Source organism: Schistocerca gregaria, chromosome 2 (genome assembly GCF_023897955.1).
Source record: "Schistocerca gregaria isolate iqSchGreg1 chromosome 2, iqSchGreg1.2, whole genome shotgun sequence".
Taxonomy (NCBI): domain Eukaryota; kingdom Metazoa; phylum Arthropoda; class Insecta; order Orthoptera; family Acrididae; genus Schistocerca; species Schistocerca gregaria.
Window position 1 is genome coordinate 531,490,595 of NC_064921.1, and position 18,638 is coordinate 531,509,232.

The 18,638-nt window shown below is 43.9% G+C and overlaps 1 protein-coding gene across 1 annotated transcript in view; it reads left to right on the forward strand.

Moving 5' to 3' along the window:
• LOC126330497 (G-protein coupled receptor GRL101-like) overlaps nucleotides 1-18,638 on the forward strand; it is a 643,973-nt gene that overhangs the window by 353,340 nt on the left and 271,995 nt on the right. Inside the window, exon 5 of the mRNA XM_049996361.1 lies at nucleotides 17,184-17,300. Within this exon, the coding sequence (XP_049852318.1) occupies nucleotides 17,184-17,300 (117 nt within the window). The remainder of the gene's footprint in view (nucleotides 1-17,183; nucleotides 17,301-18,638) is intronic.

Consider the following 18,638-nt stretch of genomic DNA (forward strand, 5'->3'; position numbering starts at 1 on the left):
GTGTAGTGCATGAACAGAAAGAAATATCCATTATTTCACAATATGGCAATCACTGGAAACATTCAATATCTGTGGGTTATGCTTATGAGATAATGTAAAGTGGCACTACCATATCAAACTACACTCCTGGAAATGGAAAAAAGAACACATTGACACCGGTGTGTCAGACCCACCATACTTGCTCCGGACACTGCGAGAGGGCTGTACAAGCAATGATCACACGCACGGCACAGCGGACACACCAGGAACAGCGGTGTTGGCCGTCGAATGGCGCTAGCTGCGCAGCATTTGTGCACCGCCGCCGTCAGTGTCAGACAGTTTGCCGTGGCATACGGAGCTCCATCGCAGTCTTTGTGTAACACTGGTAGCATGTCGCGACAGCGTGGACGTGAACCGTATGTGCAGTTGACGGACTTTGAGCGAGGGCGTATAGTGGGCATGCCGGAGGCCGGGTGGACGTACCGCCGAATTGCTCAACACGTGGGGCGTGAGGTCTCCACAGTACATCGATGTTGTCGCCAGTGGTCGGCGGAAGGTGCACGTGCCCGTCGACCTGGGACCGGACCGCAGCGACGCACGGATGCACGCCAAGACCGTAGGATCCTACGCAGTGCCGTAGGGGACCGCACCGCCACTTCCCAGCAAATTAGGGACACTGTTGCTCCTGGGGTATCGGCGAGGACCATTCGCAACCGTCTCCATGAAGCTGGGCTACGGTCCCGCACACCGTTAGGCCGTCTTCCGCTCACGCCCCAACATCGTGCAGCCCGCCTCCAGTGGTGTCGCGACAGGCGTGAATGGAGGGACGAATGGAGACGTGTCGTCTTCAGCGATGAGAGTCGCTTCTGCCTTGGTGCCAATGATGGTCGTATGCGTGTTTGGCGCCGTGCAGGTGAGCGCCACAATCAGGACTGCATACGACCGAGGCACACAGGGCCAACACCCGGCATCATGGTGTGGGGAGCGATCTCCTACACTGGCCGTACACCTCTGGTGATCGTCGAGGGGACACTGAATAGTGCACGGTACATCCAAACCGTCATCGAACCCATCGTTCTACCATTCCTATAGCGGCAAGGGAACTTGCTGTTCCAACAGGACAATGCACGTCCGCATGTATCCCGTGCCACCCAACGTGCTCTAGAAGGTGTAAGTCAACTACCCTGGCCAGCAAGATCTCCGTATCTGTCCCCCATTGAGCATGTTTGGGACTGGATGAAGCGTGATGTATCTGACCCCAGGAATGTGTCAATAAAGTTTCCCCTTCCTGGGACAATGAATTCACGGTGTTCTTATTTCAATTTCCAGGAGTGTATTTGTAGAAAAAATACATACCAGACAGAGGTTCATTCGAACAACACTCTGCAAGTCTAGTCAATCCACGCAGGAGGTAGCTTACAAAGCTATCATTAAACCATTACTTATAATAGCTCGACAGTTTGATACTCTTACAGCACAGTGAAACCGAGTTCGCACTGTTCGTCCACGAGACGCCGAAACCAGTAGATATACGCTCATACGTAGATGCTGCGTTTCTTGACTTCCGGAAAGCGTCCGATTCAGAGCCGCAGTGCGCCTAGTGAACAAAATACGAGCGTACGAGACGTTACACTGTGTGACTAGACTGAAGAGTTTCTAGCAGACAGAAATCAGCATGTCATTCTCCGTGAAGAGAAATCTTCGGGAGTAAAAACTTCTGGCGTCCCCCAAGAGAGTGCTATAGGACCAATACTTTTCACAGTATATTTAAATGTGCTAGCAGATAATGTCGGAAGCTCCATGAGACTTTTCGCGGATGATGCTATTGCATACAGAGAGGTCACGATGTAAGAAAACTGTAGCCAAATGCAAGAAGACCTGCAGAGGACCGACGCTTGGTGCAGGGCGTGGCAATTGACCCTCGACATAAACGTATGTAACGTATTGCTAATGCGTCGACAGAAAGACCCTTTATTGTAAGAGTACACGATTGAAGAACATTCACAGGAGGCAGTTCCTTGGATCACTTCTGATCATCACTGGTCTGTTGTTTTAGATTGTGATTTTCTTTTAGTCTCAAGTACTGTGCCAGGTCATCAGCCTTCTGTTAATTTAGTTTGTTTTAATGTTAAGATAAGGCCGTCAGCCGTCTTAAATTAAAACTTCGAAGATTCTTGCTTAAACTAATTAAAAAAAAAAGTATTTTGCCCAATGGAAATCCTTATTATTATCCAGGCTTTAAACATTGAGTTGTTCTATATTAAGTATGTACCCTTCAGCCGAACATAACGTGAAATATTTTAAGATAAGGCCTTGAGCCGTCTTAAATAAAAATTTGAAGTCACTTGTTTAAAACCGTTTTAAAATTTTCTTCTCTATCTGAAATTCTTGTTCAAATGGCTCTGAGCACTATGGGACTTAACATCTGTGGTCATCAGTCCCCTAGAACTTAGAACTACTTTATCTAACCTATGGACATCACACACATCCATGCCCGAGGCAGGATTCGAACCTGCGACCATAGCAGTCGTGCGGTTCCGGACTGAGCGCCTAGAACCGCTCGGCCACCGCGGCCGGCGAAATTCTTGTTATCCAGGCCTGAAGCCCACACTTCTCCTATCTCCAGAGTGTGGCCTTCAGCCGAGTTTTTATGTAATATTTTGTAACTAAAGCCTTCAGCCGTGTGTATTCCATAAGGCAATTTTAATAACTCGTGTTCGGGTTTCAGCCGTATTGTTTTTGAATCCTTTTAAGGGCGTGTGTGATTGTTTTAGGAAAATAAAGTTTATGTTTTTGTGTAACTGACAGTAACTGATTTTGTCTCCTTTCCACAACTATAAAATGATCTGCTCTGTCCTGCGAAACCTGATGTCCCTGTTTGCACGGTGAGTTATTCGCCTCCTGACAGAAGACCATAGAGAACAACGAAGGACAATCTGTGCGGAATTGCTTGCAAGTTACGATCTTGATCGTGAAAATTCTTTGTCGAACATCGTCAAAGATGATGGAACATGGGTTCAGCACTTCGAACAGGACACAAAACGACAGTTCATGAAGTGGCGCTACGCCACTTCTCCTCCGCAAAGAAAGGTCAATACCGTACCCTCAGCCGGTAAAATCATGGCGACGGCCTTCTGGGGCTCTGAGATGGTTATTCTGTTTGATAGCCTCCCTCATGGTGCAACAATCAACACTGAAGTGTATTGTGCTGTCCTCAGGAAGTTGAAGAAACGACTCCAGCGTGTTCGTTGCAACAAAATTTCAAACGAACTGGTCCTTCTCGATGACAAGCAACGCCGGAAGCTGTGGCCGAGCGGTTCTAGGCGCTTGAGTCTGGAACGGCGTGGCGGCTACGGTCGCAGGTTCGAATCCAGCCTCGGGCGTGGATGTGTGTGATGTCCTTAGGTTAGTTATGTTTAAGTAGTTCTAAGTTCTAGGGGACTGATGACCTCAGATGTTAAGTCCCATAGTGCTCAGAGCCATTTGAACCATTTTTTGATGACACGCAAGGCCTCACACAAGTCCGCGCACCCGAGATGAGATGACAAAACTTCACTGCATTGTTCGTCATTCGTCTAAACACCACGGATCTCGCATCTTCCAGCTTCCACCTGTTTGGCCCAATGAAGGATACATTCGACAGGAAGCAGTATGTGGATGATGGGGAAATTATTGACACAGCGCGACGTCGACCAGCAGGATGGCACCGTAGGGCTTACAGGCCTTCCCAGCAGGGAGGCATAAGGCCGTCGCACTGTGCGGAGATCATGCTGAAAAATAGGGTTTTGTAGCCAAAAGAGTGGGAAATAATATGGTGTATTGGAATTCTGAAGTTTGTGGCACAACTTGACTAGAAGAAGGGATCGGTTGGTAGGACATGTTTTGAGGCATCAAGGGATCACAGTGGCACAACTTGACTAGAAGAAGGGATCGGTTGGTAAGACATGTTTTGAGGCATCAAGGGATCACAAATTTAGCATTGGAGGGCAGCATGGAGGGTAAAAATCGTAGAGGGAGACCGAGAGATGAGTACACTAAGCAGATTCAGAAGGATGTAGGTTGCAGTAGGTACTGGGAGATGAAGAAGCTTGCACAGGATAGAGTAGCATGGAGAGCTGCATCAAACCAGTCTCAGGACTGAAGACAACAACAACAACAATTGGAATTCTGAATGAAACCAACCTGCTTTCAGAAGAAAATGAGTTCAATTACTTACTGAACGCCCCTCGTAAACGTAGTAGGGTATAAGGTAGATGACAGACAATTTAGTTGCAAGTATCTTTCGGATACTTCCAACGAAACTGTCTGTCATCTACCACTTTACAGGATATGTATACACAATTAGTTAACATTAATGAACACATTATCATTTTATTATTGCTCATGCAACTACACTTAAAAACAGTTCCGACTAACATTCGAATACTGTTTATCAGTCTGGTATCCGCACCAGATAGGATTAATAGGGGAGACAGACATGCAACGAAGAGCAGCACGTTTCGTTATAGGTCTGTAGCGACGCTACCGCGCGGCAATTCAAGCTAGCCGGTGTGTGTGTGTGTGTGTGTGTGTGTGTGTGTGTGTGTGTGTGTGTGTGTGTGTGTGTGTGCGGTGTGTGCGCGTGTGTCAGTGCAGTGCTGTGCTGTGCGGTCGTAATTACTGTACATGACGTCGGTGTAATTCCGCGCCCAGCCTCTAGAGGCGCTGTGTTTTCTAGCTTTCATGTACGTTCTGTTTATTATTATTATTCCTTGTTTTTTTGAGTTAATTATTAGTTCCGTGCCTCCTGGCTTGTGTGGACGAGTACTGTTTTCTCTCCAATAACTACGGAAGTTTTCTCAGGATTAAGGATCCTTCTGCAGAGGCCAGAAGCAAATTTTGTAACTCCGATCAGTCCATGCACGCCGGGCATCGTCAGATACGCGCTCGCAGTAAAGTTATTGGTGCTGAACCGAAGGTCTTTATTCTTCTGAATTACGTTAAGCAACGGTCGGACAGCCACCAGTTTAGCTGAACCCGACATGTCCATTTAGCAAGCCTGAAAGCGTCACGGAGATACTCAGTCAACTACAATGGCAGACGCTGCACAAGTGGCGTTTTGCATCAGGGTGTGGCTCACTGTTAAAATTCCCAGGGTGTACGTTCCTAGGAATGTCAGCTAAAGTATTTCATCCTCCTACACACATTTCGTGAAAAGACCACAGTGATAAAATTAGAGATATTAGAGCCCACACCTAGGCTTACCAGTAAACTGTTTTCCCGCTAACCATACGCGTCTGGAACAGGGAGAGCGTTGAAGTGACATTGGTGCCCAAAGTACCCTTCGCTACAGAAAGCGTGCTGGCGAGAGCCTTCGCCAGCACACCTGTCGGCACTAGGAAACATTCTAGAGGCTACGGGCCGGTAACGCCTGCTGGCCAGCGTGCACGTATGCCGCCGCCGCCACCGGCCTAGCAGTCTCAATCGCTCAATCTCTCAAGCTGAGTACCTCTGTAAGTTGCATTGGGACTCAGTTCACATTGCAGCTCAATACGTCGTACTGTGCTCTAGTCTTTCACAGTGACAACCGTCGCCTCGCACCTTAACTAGCTATGACGGAACGTTAGTCATTGTATATAGTTGCGAGATGGACACAGACAAGATTCAAGAATTAGTACACGTTATTTGATTGCTGTTAACCTCAGAACTTCAGACTGGACTTCATTGAAGTTAAGTTCTCAATTGGTTCCTGTAAGAAAATGTATTTTAACCACGCGTGCATTTTGTATTGTAGTAAGAGGAAACTGGCCACTCACCTTGAAACGTCGCCGTAGAAAAATTGTACAAGACTGTGCTTAAACTGACACACATTATTTTTAGCGCAACGCAATCTGACTTTCAAAAATCCCTACGAAAGAATGGCCCTGACTAACATTAACCTATACGTTTCACAAATCACTTACCTCACAAAAATCTTCGTTACTCAAACTACTGCAATACAGCAAGCGCCACTACTTCCAGCTAAATAAAAGATTCAAACTACTGAAGGCACTAACTACTGATAGGCATAGTTAGCAAATGAAAGATTTTAATACAGAACAAACAATGTATTTACCTTAATAGTCATAATATATATATATCAGTTCATGACATCCATTCTTACAAATTTCAAAACTCCGCCATCTCTCTCCCCACATCCACCACTGCTGGCGGCTCACTTCCAACTGCGCAACGCTACGAGCTGTTAGTATCCAGCTGCCGCTGCCCAACACTACAATGGCAGACAACAATGCAAACCAGGCACAGACTGCACACGGCACAGCCAGTGATTTTCATACAGAGCGCTACGTGGCGGCGGCGTTACCAATAAAAAAGCCTAAACAGCCTACTTAAAACCTATCAAATCACCCTCTCCTCATCAAACCAGGAAGCGCAAAACATTACAAGAGAGGACAGCCGATACAGAAAGTAAGGTGGTCTGTGCAGATGCAGATAGGATCAGATAAAAAAAAGAGATGAACAGCATGCTAGTTTAGTAGCCGAGAAAGGAAGATGCTATCTATCTGCTACCAGTCACAACAGGAGACACGTTGAGCATCGTGGTTCGGTTTAAATATTCTAGAGCGTACGTTCCTAGAAGAGTTAAACAATACAGTGCTTCCCGGTACGAATATTCTTGAATCGCCGCCGCGCAATAGAATCGTTACCGATAACGTCTACGAGCTACAACGATCTAGGGTTGATGCGGGTACCGCAAGGGGGCTCAAGAAGCCGCTGCATTAGCGACGCTCTGTGCCGTAAACCAGGGTACAAAATCAACTACACGGCCGCACTGGGGGCAGCACACTTTATATGAAGCTAATCGTTACATGCCGTATCTGTTAAATCTACCCGGTTGACTTGCTACTGGCACTCGGTCTGACTTAACGACAACTTAAGCTTCTCTGGCAGTTTCTCCGTGCGGTATCCTGGTCACTGGCGCAGTCCACCTGCAAAGCGGGTATTATGTACAGTGTTCCCATCTCCTTTGGTTTGTGAATTTCATCTTTCAAGTCTATATTCTACTACACTGCAAAATTGATGACGATGGCCTTCCTCAGTGTGTAATACTCGTATACACATCGAAATGTTAGGCAAACAATTCATGGACTTGTGGAAGAATCAGTGAACCTTACAACAACAACACCTTAAACAACAGCTACGGCTGGAGCACATCGTTTCACTACTGCTACTTCTCAGAGACAAGACAACCCTCGGTACCTCAGCCTGTAGCGCTTATCCGTTATAAGAATGAAAATGAAACGTGGGACATACTCGTATACCTCTGATATTTCCTTCTCCATTGCAAGGGGAGTTCCTTCCTATTATCTTCAAGCAGTCTGGTCAAATGGTTCAAAGCACTATGGAACTTAACATCTGAGGTCATCAATCCCCTAGAACTTAGAACAACTTAAAAGTAACTAACCTAAGGACATCACACACATCCATGCCCGAGGCAGGATTCGAACCTGCGACCGTAGCAGCAGCGCGGTTCCAGACTGAAGCGCCTAGTACCGCTCGGCTACAGCGGCCGGTTTTCAAGCGGTCTGTTTAACCTCATACTTAGCAAGGTGCAGCTGTTAATCGAATCTAGTAACCTTCCGTTTGAAGAACTGTGTATGGCCACAAGTCTCAAACTTAAGCAATACGCAGAACGTGTGATCAGTCATACATGTCAAGGGCACAGACCTGCAAGACCTTTCACAAGATTAACTTTTCGTGCAAATGATAGCTAGTCACTATCACCGATGTGCTCGCGAGACAGTCTCTCGATGGGACGGTTGAAGTTGAGGCATTGGAATTGGTAGACTCAATCTGTAGCCATATTCTTAAAATTACTAAGACTTTTAGTTCTATCTGTACATACAAGGCAGCAATTACAGTAACAGTGCTGTATTGTAAGTACGAATAATTTGATAAGATCGGAAGCACATTTGCTAGCCTAGATTGTAGTGGAAATTGTATTTCGAAAACACTTGACTTCAGAGAATAATTGTATTGAATCTGACTAAAACTGGTAAGGACTGTCATGCTTAGTCCACTATAATATTCTGAATCAAACTATAGTGTTCAATTAATAGTTCTTGAATAAGTCTGTTGTCTTTTCGTAAGTGAGCGACAAGAAATTCTATCGCTTCTGTATCATAAAAGCTCACTAAATTTCTTTCTGTAAATTCCAGATTTAACTGGATACTGTTACCTTGAGAATCCTGCATTCACCAGCATTGACTATCTAAAATGCATAAAGTCTGAAAACGTTGCTCTAGGACTTTATCGAAGCACTTTTCTTTGGATTTATTCATTGTGACTTGACAGTGAAACAAGGACTCTGCGCATCTGTGCCAGTACGCTTCACTGCGTGGAGGGTGAACGGGTTATGATTACTTTAATTAGAAAATCACATGAAATTGCAAGGACCATGGAGCAGAATTCGACTAACCCGTCGACCTATACACATTTCTGTAACTTACATTGGCAAAATTCATTATACTTGAAATATGTAGTAAAGGAAGTGTAAGAAAATTTTGTTAGACGTATCTTGAGCGTTATAAATACGTATATTTTGTTATTTAACAGTTCAAAATTCCTGATAATTTCCTTCACAACTATCATCGCAGACGCGCCCACATTCGATGTATTTCATTAAGTTACAATTTCTTGTACAATGGCGGCGAACAATACTATGCAGTACACATGACAGTCTCGTTACCGCATTTACTTTTTAGCTCGTCTCGCACCGAAGCTCAAAAAGAAGTCCCCTGAGTAATGTCTTTCATATACCATTTTCACTCCAAGGAACAACTCCCGTTCGTTATCCAGAGAACGTAAAGCTAACCTTTCAAAATCAATGTTGTAACATTGCTCGGTCCACCCTATCGCGTAGCGTAAATTTACATGGCATATGGAAACTGAAATGTTCTTAATAAATTTCAGCTTCTGTATATCTCAATTCACACATTAACCAGATACACGTGAAATAAAGCCCGCTAGGAGATGGAGACTCTTGAACCTTTTTTTCCTTTTCCTCATTGATTCTAGATTGAACAATTGAGGCGAAAAACTACATCCCCGTCTTACACCATTTTCAATACGAGGACGAGGACCTCGTTCTTGGTCTTACACTCTTCTTGTTATGGCAGGCGTTCAGGTGATAGCTCCATTCTCATCCTAATACAGGGCGTATCAAAAAGAATCAACCGATTTGGCTTGTGTATATTTCTAAAACTAATAAACATACACAATGAATTTTGTTTCTTGATGAGATGGAAACTCAATTTTTTTTCATACCTTTTCATAGGTGCTCAGTATGCACCCGTTGAGATGCAAGGCATGTGTCAATGCGTATTCAAATTGTTCCCACATTGCAGAGGGCATGTCTTGAGTTACAGCTTCTACAGCTGCTGTTATGCGATGTCTCTGTTCATTTATTGTTGCTAGTAACAGAGGCACATAAACAGAGTCTTTTATAAACCCCCACAAGACATAATCACATACAGTCAGATCCGCTGACCTTAAAGTCGAGTAATGTAAGGCTCAATCATTTGGTCCAGTGAGACCGAGCCATCGTTCAGTTATCCTTTGATTTAAAAGTTCCCACAGTGCCAGAAGTTAGTGTGGCGATGCCCCATTCTGTTTGTAAATGAAGTCGTTCGAGTCAATCTCCAACTGTGGGGGCAGAAAGTTCTCAAGCATATCGAGATAAGTGCTTCCTGTAACAGTGTTATTGGCAAAGAAAAATGGACAATACACTTTTTCCCGTGAAACTACACAAGACACAATAGATTTCGGAGACTCCCTCTCATGTTGTACAACTTCATGAGGTTGTTACGTACCCCCATATTCTCACATTATGACGGTTCACCTTTCCGTTTAAATGGATTGTTGCCTCGTCACTAAACACTAAGCGTCAAAGAACTCTGTCATCCTCCATCTTGCCAAGAACGAAATTACAGAACTCCGCACATTGTTGTTTGTCACCTTCACCAAGCGATTGCAATAGCAGAATTTTGTATGGTTTCGTGAGTAAACGTTGACGCAACACACGCCGGACGGACATCGTAAGCATGATGAGCTGTCGACCTGCATGGCGAATGGATTTCTGCGGACTGCTTGTGTAACTATGGCGGATGCTTTCGACGTCTGTGTCAGACACTCGGGGACGGCGCGGCGATTTGCCTTTACGCAAACAACCTGTTTCTCGGAATTGTTCATGCCATCGTCTGATGCTCTGTGCCGTAGGAGGCTCCACACCATACCTAGTACGAAAGTCACGCTGAACAGTTGTTACTGACTCGCAAGGCGCAAAACGTAGAACAAAAAACGCTTAGTGCTGTGCCGACGTCATTTTTGCAAGAACTGGAGTGAGTCCCCACTGCTACTACCTAGTGGTAGCCATGGAAAACTCGAGAGTTTACCCTTCCCAACAGTACGTTGTTCACGCACATATCTCAAATAACACAACAGTTATGATTTTTTTAATCGGATGATTCTTTTTGACATATCCTGATTTCACTGAGGTCTTGTGTGGCGGTCTGCAGGAATGCGGTAAATAGCAGGTTTAATTGTAGGAACAGCGCTGAAGATGGGAGGGATGTAAACTTCATTAAGACAATACAACGCGGAAAGATGCCATGCATTAGGACATCCAGTGTTTGGGATAGGTGTCTTTAAAATGTAAGAAAGTATCTGCAGCCGATGTGCAACCGTTGCATTAGCTTGATAAGACTTCAGTATTCCCAGACGATCGCATGCTAACCCTGTGGCTCCCATCTGTACTGGAAAACTAACCTGCAGAACTTCTCTTGGCAAAGAAAACTGGAAAAAGACACATATTTCACATCCGACACAAAAAATGTTTCCTTTTTCGCTGATCTCGATGAGAGTGTGGGTTTATCGAACCTCATAGTTAGATATTCCTTATATTGATTTTTCGGATTAATTAAAGCTCTCTACCTCACGCGTAATGCTTCGTTGCACCCTCATATGGTGCAACGATGGCAACGTTTTCTCAAAGCGAGTGCTTTATTATAGTATAACAAGGCAGCTGCAGCTACAGCTCGTTGGACTTCCCGAACAACATTCGTACACTCGTCCTCTTCCTCAATAGTAGGAACAGCAACAGTGGACTGACTTTCCGTATTGATTTCAGGAAGCACCATAGCGAATTGTCATGCACTTTTTCGACTCTGCCTTCACTTACATTTTGTCTACTGATGCAATCTCTTCTTTATAAGCCGGCTGCTGTGGCCGAGAGGTTCTAGGCCCTTCAGTCCGGAAACGTTCCCCTGCTACGGCCGCAGGTACGAATCCTGCCTCAGGCATGGATGTGTGTGTTGTCCTTAGGTTAGTTAGGAAGTAGTTCTAAGTTCTAGGCGACTGATGTCCTCAGATGTTACGTCCCATAGTGCTCAGAGCCATTTGAACCATTTTTTTTTCTTCTTGGTAATAAATGCATATCAATCACTTTCGGATTTACAGCGTATTCAACTTGATATGAGCTTTCGTCAATAAAGCTATCACGTGTTCCAAAAACAAGTGTATACATTGCTCACTGAATGCTGTATGGAATCAAAGGATCAAAATTTGAAATTTCAATGTTTAAAATCGTCGTAAGAACACGTATTTATGTTCGATGACGACGACAATGTATTCTCCATAAACATTCAAAATTTGTAACAGCTTTGTTGATATTACAGTTTTACGTGTTTAGGTGGGAGAGAGGTCTCTCCTAGCGAACAGCATGTTGCGTAGTGTGATAATAAACGGCACAAGTAGCAGGTAGCGGAGACCAACCATTGTTTAACCTTCCTGAGCAAGGAATGTGAACGATGCTGCTGCTTGCTGCAACAGCCCGCCGGTTTAAAACATAAAGCTTTTTATTCCTCCGCGTGTTGTTTTAAGAGCGGCAGTAAAGGCGAACAGAGAACTAGTAAATTAAAACGTTTACGAGGAGTGGAGAACGTGAGGAACAGGAAGACTGCGTGTTGCAATAGTCTGTCTGAAGTTAGAGCGATTTGCCTCTGTTTGGACTATTGTCTTTGTAACTGATGACAATTTAACGTTTATGTCCATAGTACTACCAACAAAATGTTAAGAATCTCCACCACGATTTTTAAATACTGAAAAATAGTCTTGTAGTTTTTAAGAAATACATTTCCAGATTTTTTTTAATTGTCGTCTTTTCACTTTTTGTGCTACTTTGGGAATCCTAGTACTCCAAATCAAAATAACCGACAAAGGAAAAGAACAAGAAACGTCTCCGGTCGAAGTTTCGCTTCATGTGAAAGCGATGTGAGCAGCTGCAACCAACCACGCCAATTGCGGGATAATAAACTCTAGGCCTTCCTAAATAACGTATACAGGACGAAAACGATGCACATATTGGGAGCAGTCGGCAACGGGGGAAAGCAGAGACGGGGGGGGGGGGGGGGGGGTGATAAATTTGCGGCCCCACAGATGTGTGACGCAGATTCGGGAGGCATTAGATGCACTTTCCTTTGCACACCAAATTCTGTAACTGGGTTTCTCTGCTACATCCCACACCAAATTCTGTAATTGTGTGTCACTTTATAGAAGCAAGAGACGCTCAACAGGAAAGGAACCGAATCAGAATTTTAGAAATTGTTTCAGTCTAAGGGTTTGCTTGTTATTTCTAGCTTTGTCAGATTTAGTTTTATACAGGAAAACACTAGAGATTCGAGCTGATTACAAACAACTTGTAACACGCCCGGGTTACAAATGGGTGGGGACCCATAAAGCGTGTTTTTTTTTTTTTTTTTTTTTTTTTTTTTTTTACCATGCGCCCTGTCCACACCACGTATCTAATAATCCCGCGGGGGTCGTACTGTTCTGCTCCACACTGTTGGTGGCTTGCCTGAAATTATCTATCGAAATATGCAAGCGGGTGTAGGGGAGCCACTCAACGTTAAAACATAACACTCTTCTACGTCTGCTATGAACTATATTCTGAGACGATAAAAGAAAATCGCAGGTTGCACTGCTTACATTCCAATTCATAAGTGTTTATCCTAATTAATGGATGATTACCAGTCCACAATGTCACTCAGACGAGCGTACGCGTAACCAACACGACGCGGGTGATTGTTGATGATGCGGTAGCCGAATGATCGCACGAAAGTTCTTACGCTCGTCACGCATACACAGATATTAGGTACCAGTCCTCCTTGGCACTAGCAATAAATTTTAACACTGTTTACAAAGTTAAATTTTCAGTTCACAGTTCTCAATTGGCGGCACTGCTCATTTTTAATTACATCATTACTCACTTTCCTCTGAATCACTTTCATATTCCATCACTTTACTGTAACAGCACTTGCAGCAACACTTGAACTTCCATAATAAAACTGCTTCTTACATGCAGAGCTACCCACAACACAACTTAACGGTTCCGTGTCCCAAGCTGGACTCGGAAAACGCGCTGCCCGCAAAGATACTCCGCAACCAAGGCAGCGATATGACAGTACACTTACAAAATTTCCCTAATTTCCAGGAAAATTTAAGATAGTGATGGCAAGACTGCAGTTTATAAGACACCAAAAAGCATCATGATATTAACAGTGTTCAGCCATATGAAGAGCAAAGCACATAACAAAGATGGGGAGACAAACAATTCAAAAGACTTCTCTTGGCCGGCCGCTGGTGGCCGAGCGGTTCTGGCGCTATAGTCTGGAGCCGCGCGTCCGCTACGGTCGCAGGTTCGAATCCTGCCTCGGGCATGGATGTGTGTGTTGTCCTTAGGTTAGTTAGGTTTAAGTAGTTCTAACTTCTAGGGGACTTATGACCTCAGCAGTTGAGTCCCATAGTGCTCAGAGCAATTTTTTTTTTTTTACTTCTCTTGGATTGAATGGACGTTAAGTGTCATATTTAGACTGTATAGAAGTGCTAGGTCCAAGGATGATGATGGCCTCTCATAACATTATCTTAGATCAGCACAAGTATAGACTCTCCAGTATCAACTTTTTTTACGGAGTGTTGTGGCCTATTACTTAATCAACGAAATTCAAAACAGTATAACAGTCAGAGACAACGGCCTTGCCACAGTGGTAACACACGTTCCCCTTCAGATTACTGAAGTTAAGCGCTGTGAGATTGGCTAGCACTTGGATGGGTTACCGTCAGAGTCTACTCAGTGCTCTTGGCAAGCGGGGTTTCACTCAGGCCTTGTGAGGTCCATTAAGGACTAACAAATGTTGGCACCGATCACGAAAACTGACAACTCAGGGGAGAGCGTTGAGCTGACCTCATGCTCTTCCATATTCGTGTCCAGTGACGTCTGAAGGCTAAGGATGACACGGCGACCGATCGGTACCGCTTGTCCTTCATGGCCTGCTCGGACGGTGTTTTACAGTCAAACACTAAACAGTTCTCTATGACTACCAATGGAACAGTGGAATGTGCGGCTAATTGAAACAATTTCGACGTGTGAATAGGGATAACTACCAGAGAAGTTGAAACGTCCCCTTTGAAAAATTATTCACGACTGTGCTTAAACTGAAACAATATTTTTAGCGCAACGCAAACTGACTTTCAAAAATCCCTACGAAAGAATGGCCCTGACTAACATTAACCTATACGTTTCACAAATCACTTACCTCACAAAAATCTTCGTTAGTCAAGCTACTGCAATACAGCGAGCGCCACTACTTCCAGCTAAATAAAAGATTCAAACTACGGAAGGCACTAACTACTGATAGGCACAGTTAGCTAATGAAAGATTTTAATAGAGAACAAACAATGTATTTACCTTGATAGTCATAATATATATATCAGTTCATGACATCAATTCTTACAAATTTCAAAACTCCGCCATCTCTCTCCCCATGTCCACCACTGCTGGCGGCTCATCTCCAACTGCGCAACGCTACGCGCTGTTAGCATCCAGCTGCCGCTGCCCAACACTACAATGGCGGACAACAATGCAAACCAGCCACAGACTGCACACGGCACAGCCAGTGATTTTCATACAGAGCGCTACGTGGCGGCGGCGTTACCAATAAAAAAACCTAAGCATCCTACTTACAAAGTGTATTGCTATTTTCAGATTAAAGTATATTTTAGATGGGAATATAAACCGTACGAGAAAAACACAGAGGACAATCCATAAAAAAAATCGTCAAAACACAGTCTTAATATTACCATATTACATACGGGAATGTAGTTCGCAGTATCAGCTCTCCGTAAAACTTTGCAATACAGAATGTCACGAATGAGTGGGTTATCCATAACTGAGGCGGTTGCACTGACTCGTGTAGCTGAAATTAAGTGCATCTGGCCGTAATTACGAACTCCATTGTAAAGGGCACATCTTTCCTGGCCGTCTGGATATCAGAAATCAATCCCTCGTTCCCGTGATGAATTTTAGATGAGACACTGCGACCGTTTAACCACGTAATCCCTCACAGTCCAGAATAATATTGGTGCACGTTGCTAAAGGCATTAATGGCCGTGAAATTAAATGTTATTGGAAACACGATTTTCCGGAGATGGGAAGTGCGTGCGTCTATATGGACATGTGTGTGTATGTGTGTGTGTGTGTGTGTGTGTGTGTGTGTGTGTGTGTGTGTGTGTGTGGGCGCGCGCTTGCGTAAGATGAAATATCACATAAGGTTCCATCAGAGACGTAACGACATAGAAGACAAAGTTTGTCACGTTCTTTAAAAAAAATTGCTTTTGGAAAACATTGAACGACTGCCTGAACTGGGAATGCATACAAAACTTGAGTTATTGTGTGGCGTGTTGTAACCCCAAGTGGTGTGCTTACTCTGTGTTATTGCTAGCAATAACTTTATACGAACTGATTGGGCAAGACAACTCCCAATACCAATTAAGAAATAGTCACTGCAAAATATGTTCAGCCCCTTAGGTACTGAGTCCTCTGGCCCTATTAAAAACTGATAACTTTGGTCCTTGTGCACATATCAAACAAATAAAATTGTGTCACTTCTAAAGCAGCAACGGTGGATCGCTATTTATTCTGTTCTCTGCTGAAGAAGAATAAAACGTACTAGCTACAAGCTCAGCGGTGTGCAATTCTGGCCGTAATACTTTGAAATATACATGAAATTCTTTTGGCTGATAGATGAAAACAGTTAAGAAAGATTCAATGTTTTTGAAAAACATATGACCTGGACAGGGAGGCGGTAGTGATTTGGGTGAATTATTGGCTTTTTTAATAGTAAAATTGTAGTCGAAGTTAAGTTTGGCTTTTCAAAACATCTGTCAACTGAAATTAAATTACTGAGAAAAAATTCATACTTTTTACTGAGTCACAAACCATGAGATTTGTACAGCAAGTAGTATCTAATCTCACTAAAAAAATCATAAAGAAAAATCATAAAGTACGTATACCTGCGTTAACAAACCTTAGAACCATTACAAAAGGGAAATATCTAACTAGCCTATACGTCAAATCTGTTTACGTAGATTCTGGGGTTACTCAATAGAGAACACAGTGTTACCATTTATCAGCCAACTCATTTACGCTAACGCGCTGGCAAACGAAAGTCATAAAAATTTAACTCCTCTACCTTACTTGCGAAAAGACTTCTGATTCCACATTTATATTTCCAATAATATATGTACTCATAATTCCTACATTATAATCTAACACTCGGTGGCTTTACAGTGCACAGCACAAAGACTACCTACTCCATCCTCTTTCGCTCTCAGACAGATACCCACTCCCGTGCACCAAGCAGCTCTTACTCCAACACTACAATTTCAGATCAGAAGTATTATCTTTGGCACAGCGGTCGTGCACAGTCAGCGAACCGCTTCATGGAGTCAATAAGAGACGTACATCACTAATATAATAGTTTCATGTTAGTTCATATTAGTATCATTACAGCATTCGAGTTCCTCATATAAGTGTAGCCCAGTAGACTCCTTTCAAGTTAAACTACAGGAAGAGGTGAGTGGCTCCCAATTAGTATGTATGTGCTTTCTGTCAGTATTTAAGGCCTTTATTGTACGTAATTTTACAAAATGAATAATAGATCTGTTTCCGCCCTCAGTACAAATAGTGGAAGCAAATGTTCCGTGAATGACAGTATCCTTCTTCAGTAATGCACAGTGAACTACTGCACAAAAGAAGTGTGTATATTGAGGGGAGGGGGGAGGGGATAATCAATTCTTCGGCCCCGTCAACTTATCGTTTTATGTTTCAGAGTCATTCGTCTGCCCAGTGACGCACTTCAAATGCGCCAACCACTTCTGTGTGCCTGAGGACGCCGTCTGCAACTTCGGAGACGACTGCGGTGACGGCTCGGACGAACAAAGCTGCTGTGAGTACCCACCACAAAGAGCCTTTCAATTCTCTTCGATGCTCTTCTCAATTTCGTTTCGTCCGCTGTGTGGTATCACAAGCTACATTCGCCGCGCGCGGTGTAAGGCGTCCAGTCACGGTTCGCGTGGCTCTCCCCGTTGGAGGTTCGAGTCCTCCCTCTGGCATGAGTGTGTGTGTTGTCCATGGTGTAAGTTAGTTTCAGTTAGATTAAGTAGAGTGTGAGCTTAGGGACCGATGACCTCAGCAGTTTGATCCCATTAGACCTTACCACAAATTTCCAAGCTACATCCACCAATGGAGAAATTTCGGATATTGCAGTTTAACCAAACAGTTTTTAAAAGGAAGGATTTTTGATGTATAAATTACTGTTATCGACGTGTTGGTAGATGGAGGTCAATAACTTGGATTGGAAAGGAAGGGGAAGGGAAACCCACCGTTTCCAAAGGAAGCGTTACCTCAGTAAATTTTTTCTAGAGTAACACCAGTAAACTAGAGATGGGTCGAACTCGTTCATTCCCGTAAACTACTTCATTCATTTCACTCTTTGCCGTGAAGCGTTCAAATGAAATAGTTCATTCATGAAGTATGGAAGCCTGACGAAGTTGCCCAGTTCGCCGCTCAGCCGCGGCTACGCTCGCTTCGCCTCGTGCGCACTATAAACCTTTGTAATACATCATAATTTTACCAACAGATGGCCGAACAATGCAGTAATGTGTATAGAGGCTCTCTAGTAACGTGCAAGCAAAGTTTTACGCCCTTGCAGCGTCTGAGTTAAATACACCATGGTCGAAGGGGACAAAGGAAAGATAAACAGAGAAGCCTGTCACATATAAAGAAGGTAATACTCTTAATTTTGCTCGACATTTTCTCATGAAGCGCCAAAACAAGTCTTTATCTGCCAAATGAAATATTATTTGTTGTATTCAAAACTAGGGCTACCAACGAAATGCAGTTCAATTTTATGTTCCTTTTAAAGTTTAATCCAAAATACACTCCTGGAAATTGAAATAAGAACACCGTGAATTCATTGTCCCAGGAAGGGGAAACTTTATTGACACATTCCTGGGGTCAGATACATCACATGATCACACTGACAGAACCACAGGCACATAGACACAGACAACAGAGCATGCACAATGTCGGCACTAGTACAGTGTTTATCCACCTTTCGCAGCAATGCAGGCTGCTATTCTCCCATGGAGACGATCGTAGAGATGCTGGATGTAGTCCTGTGGAACGGCTTGCCATGCCATTTCCACCTGGCGCCTCAGTTGGACCAGCGTTCGTGCTGGACGTGCAGACCGCGTGAGACGACGCTTCATCCAGTCCCAAACAT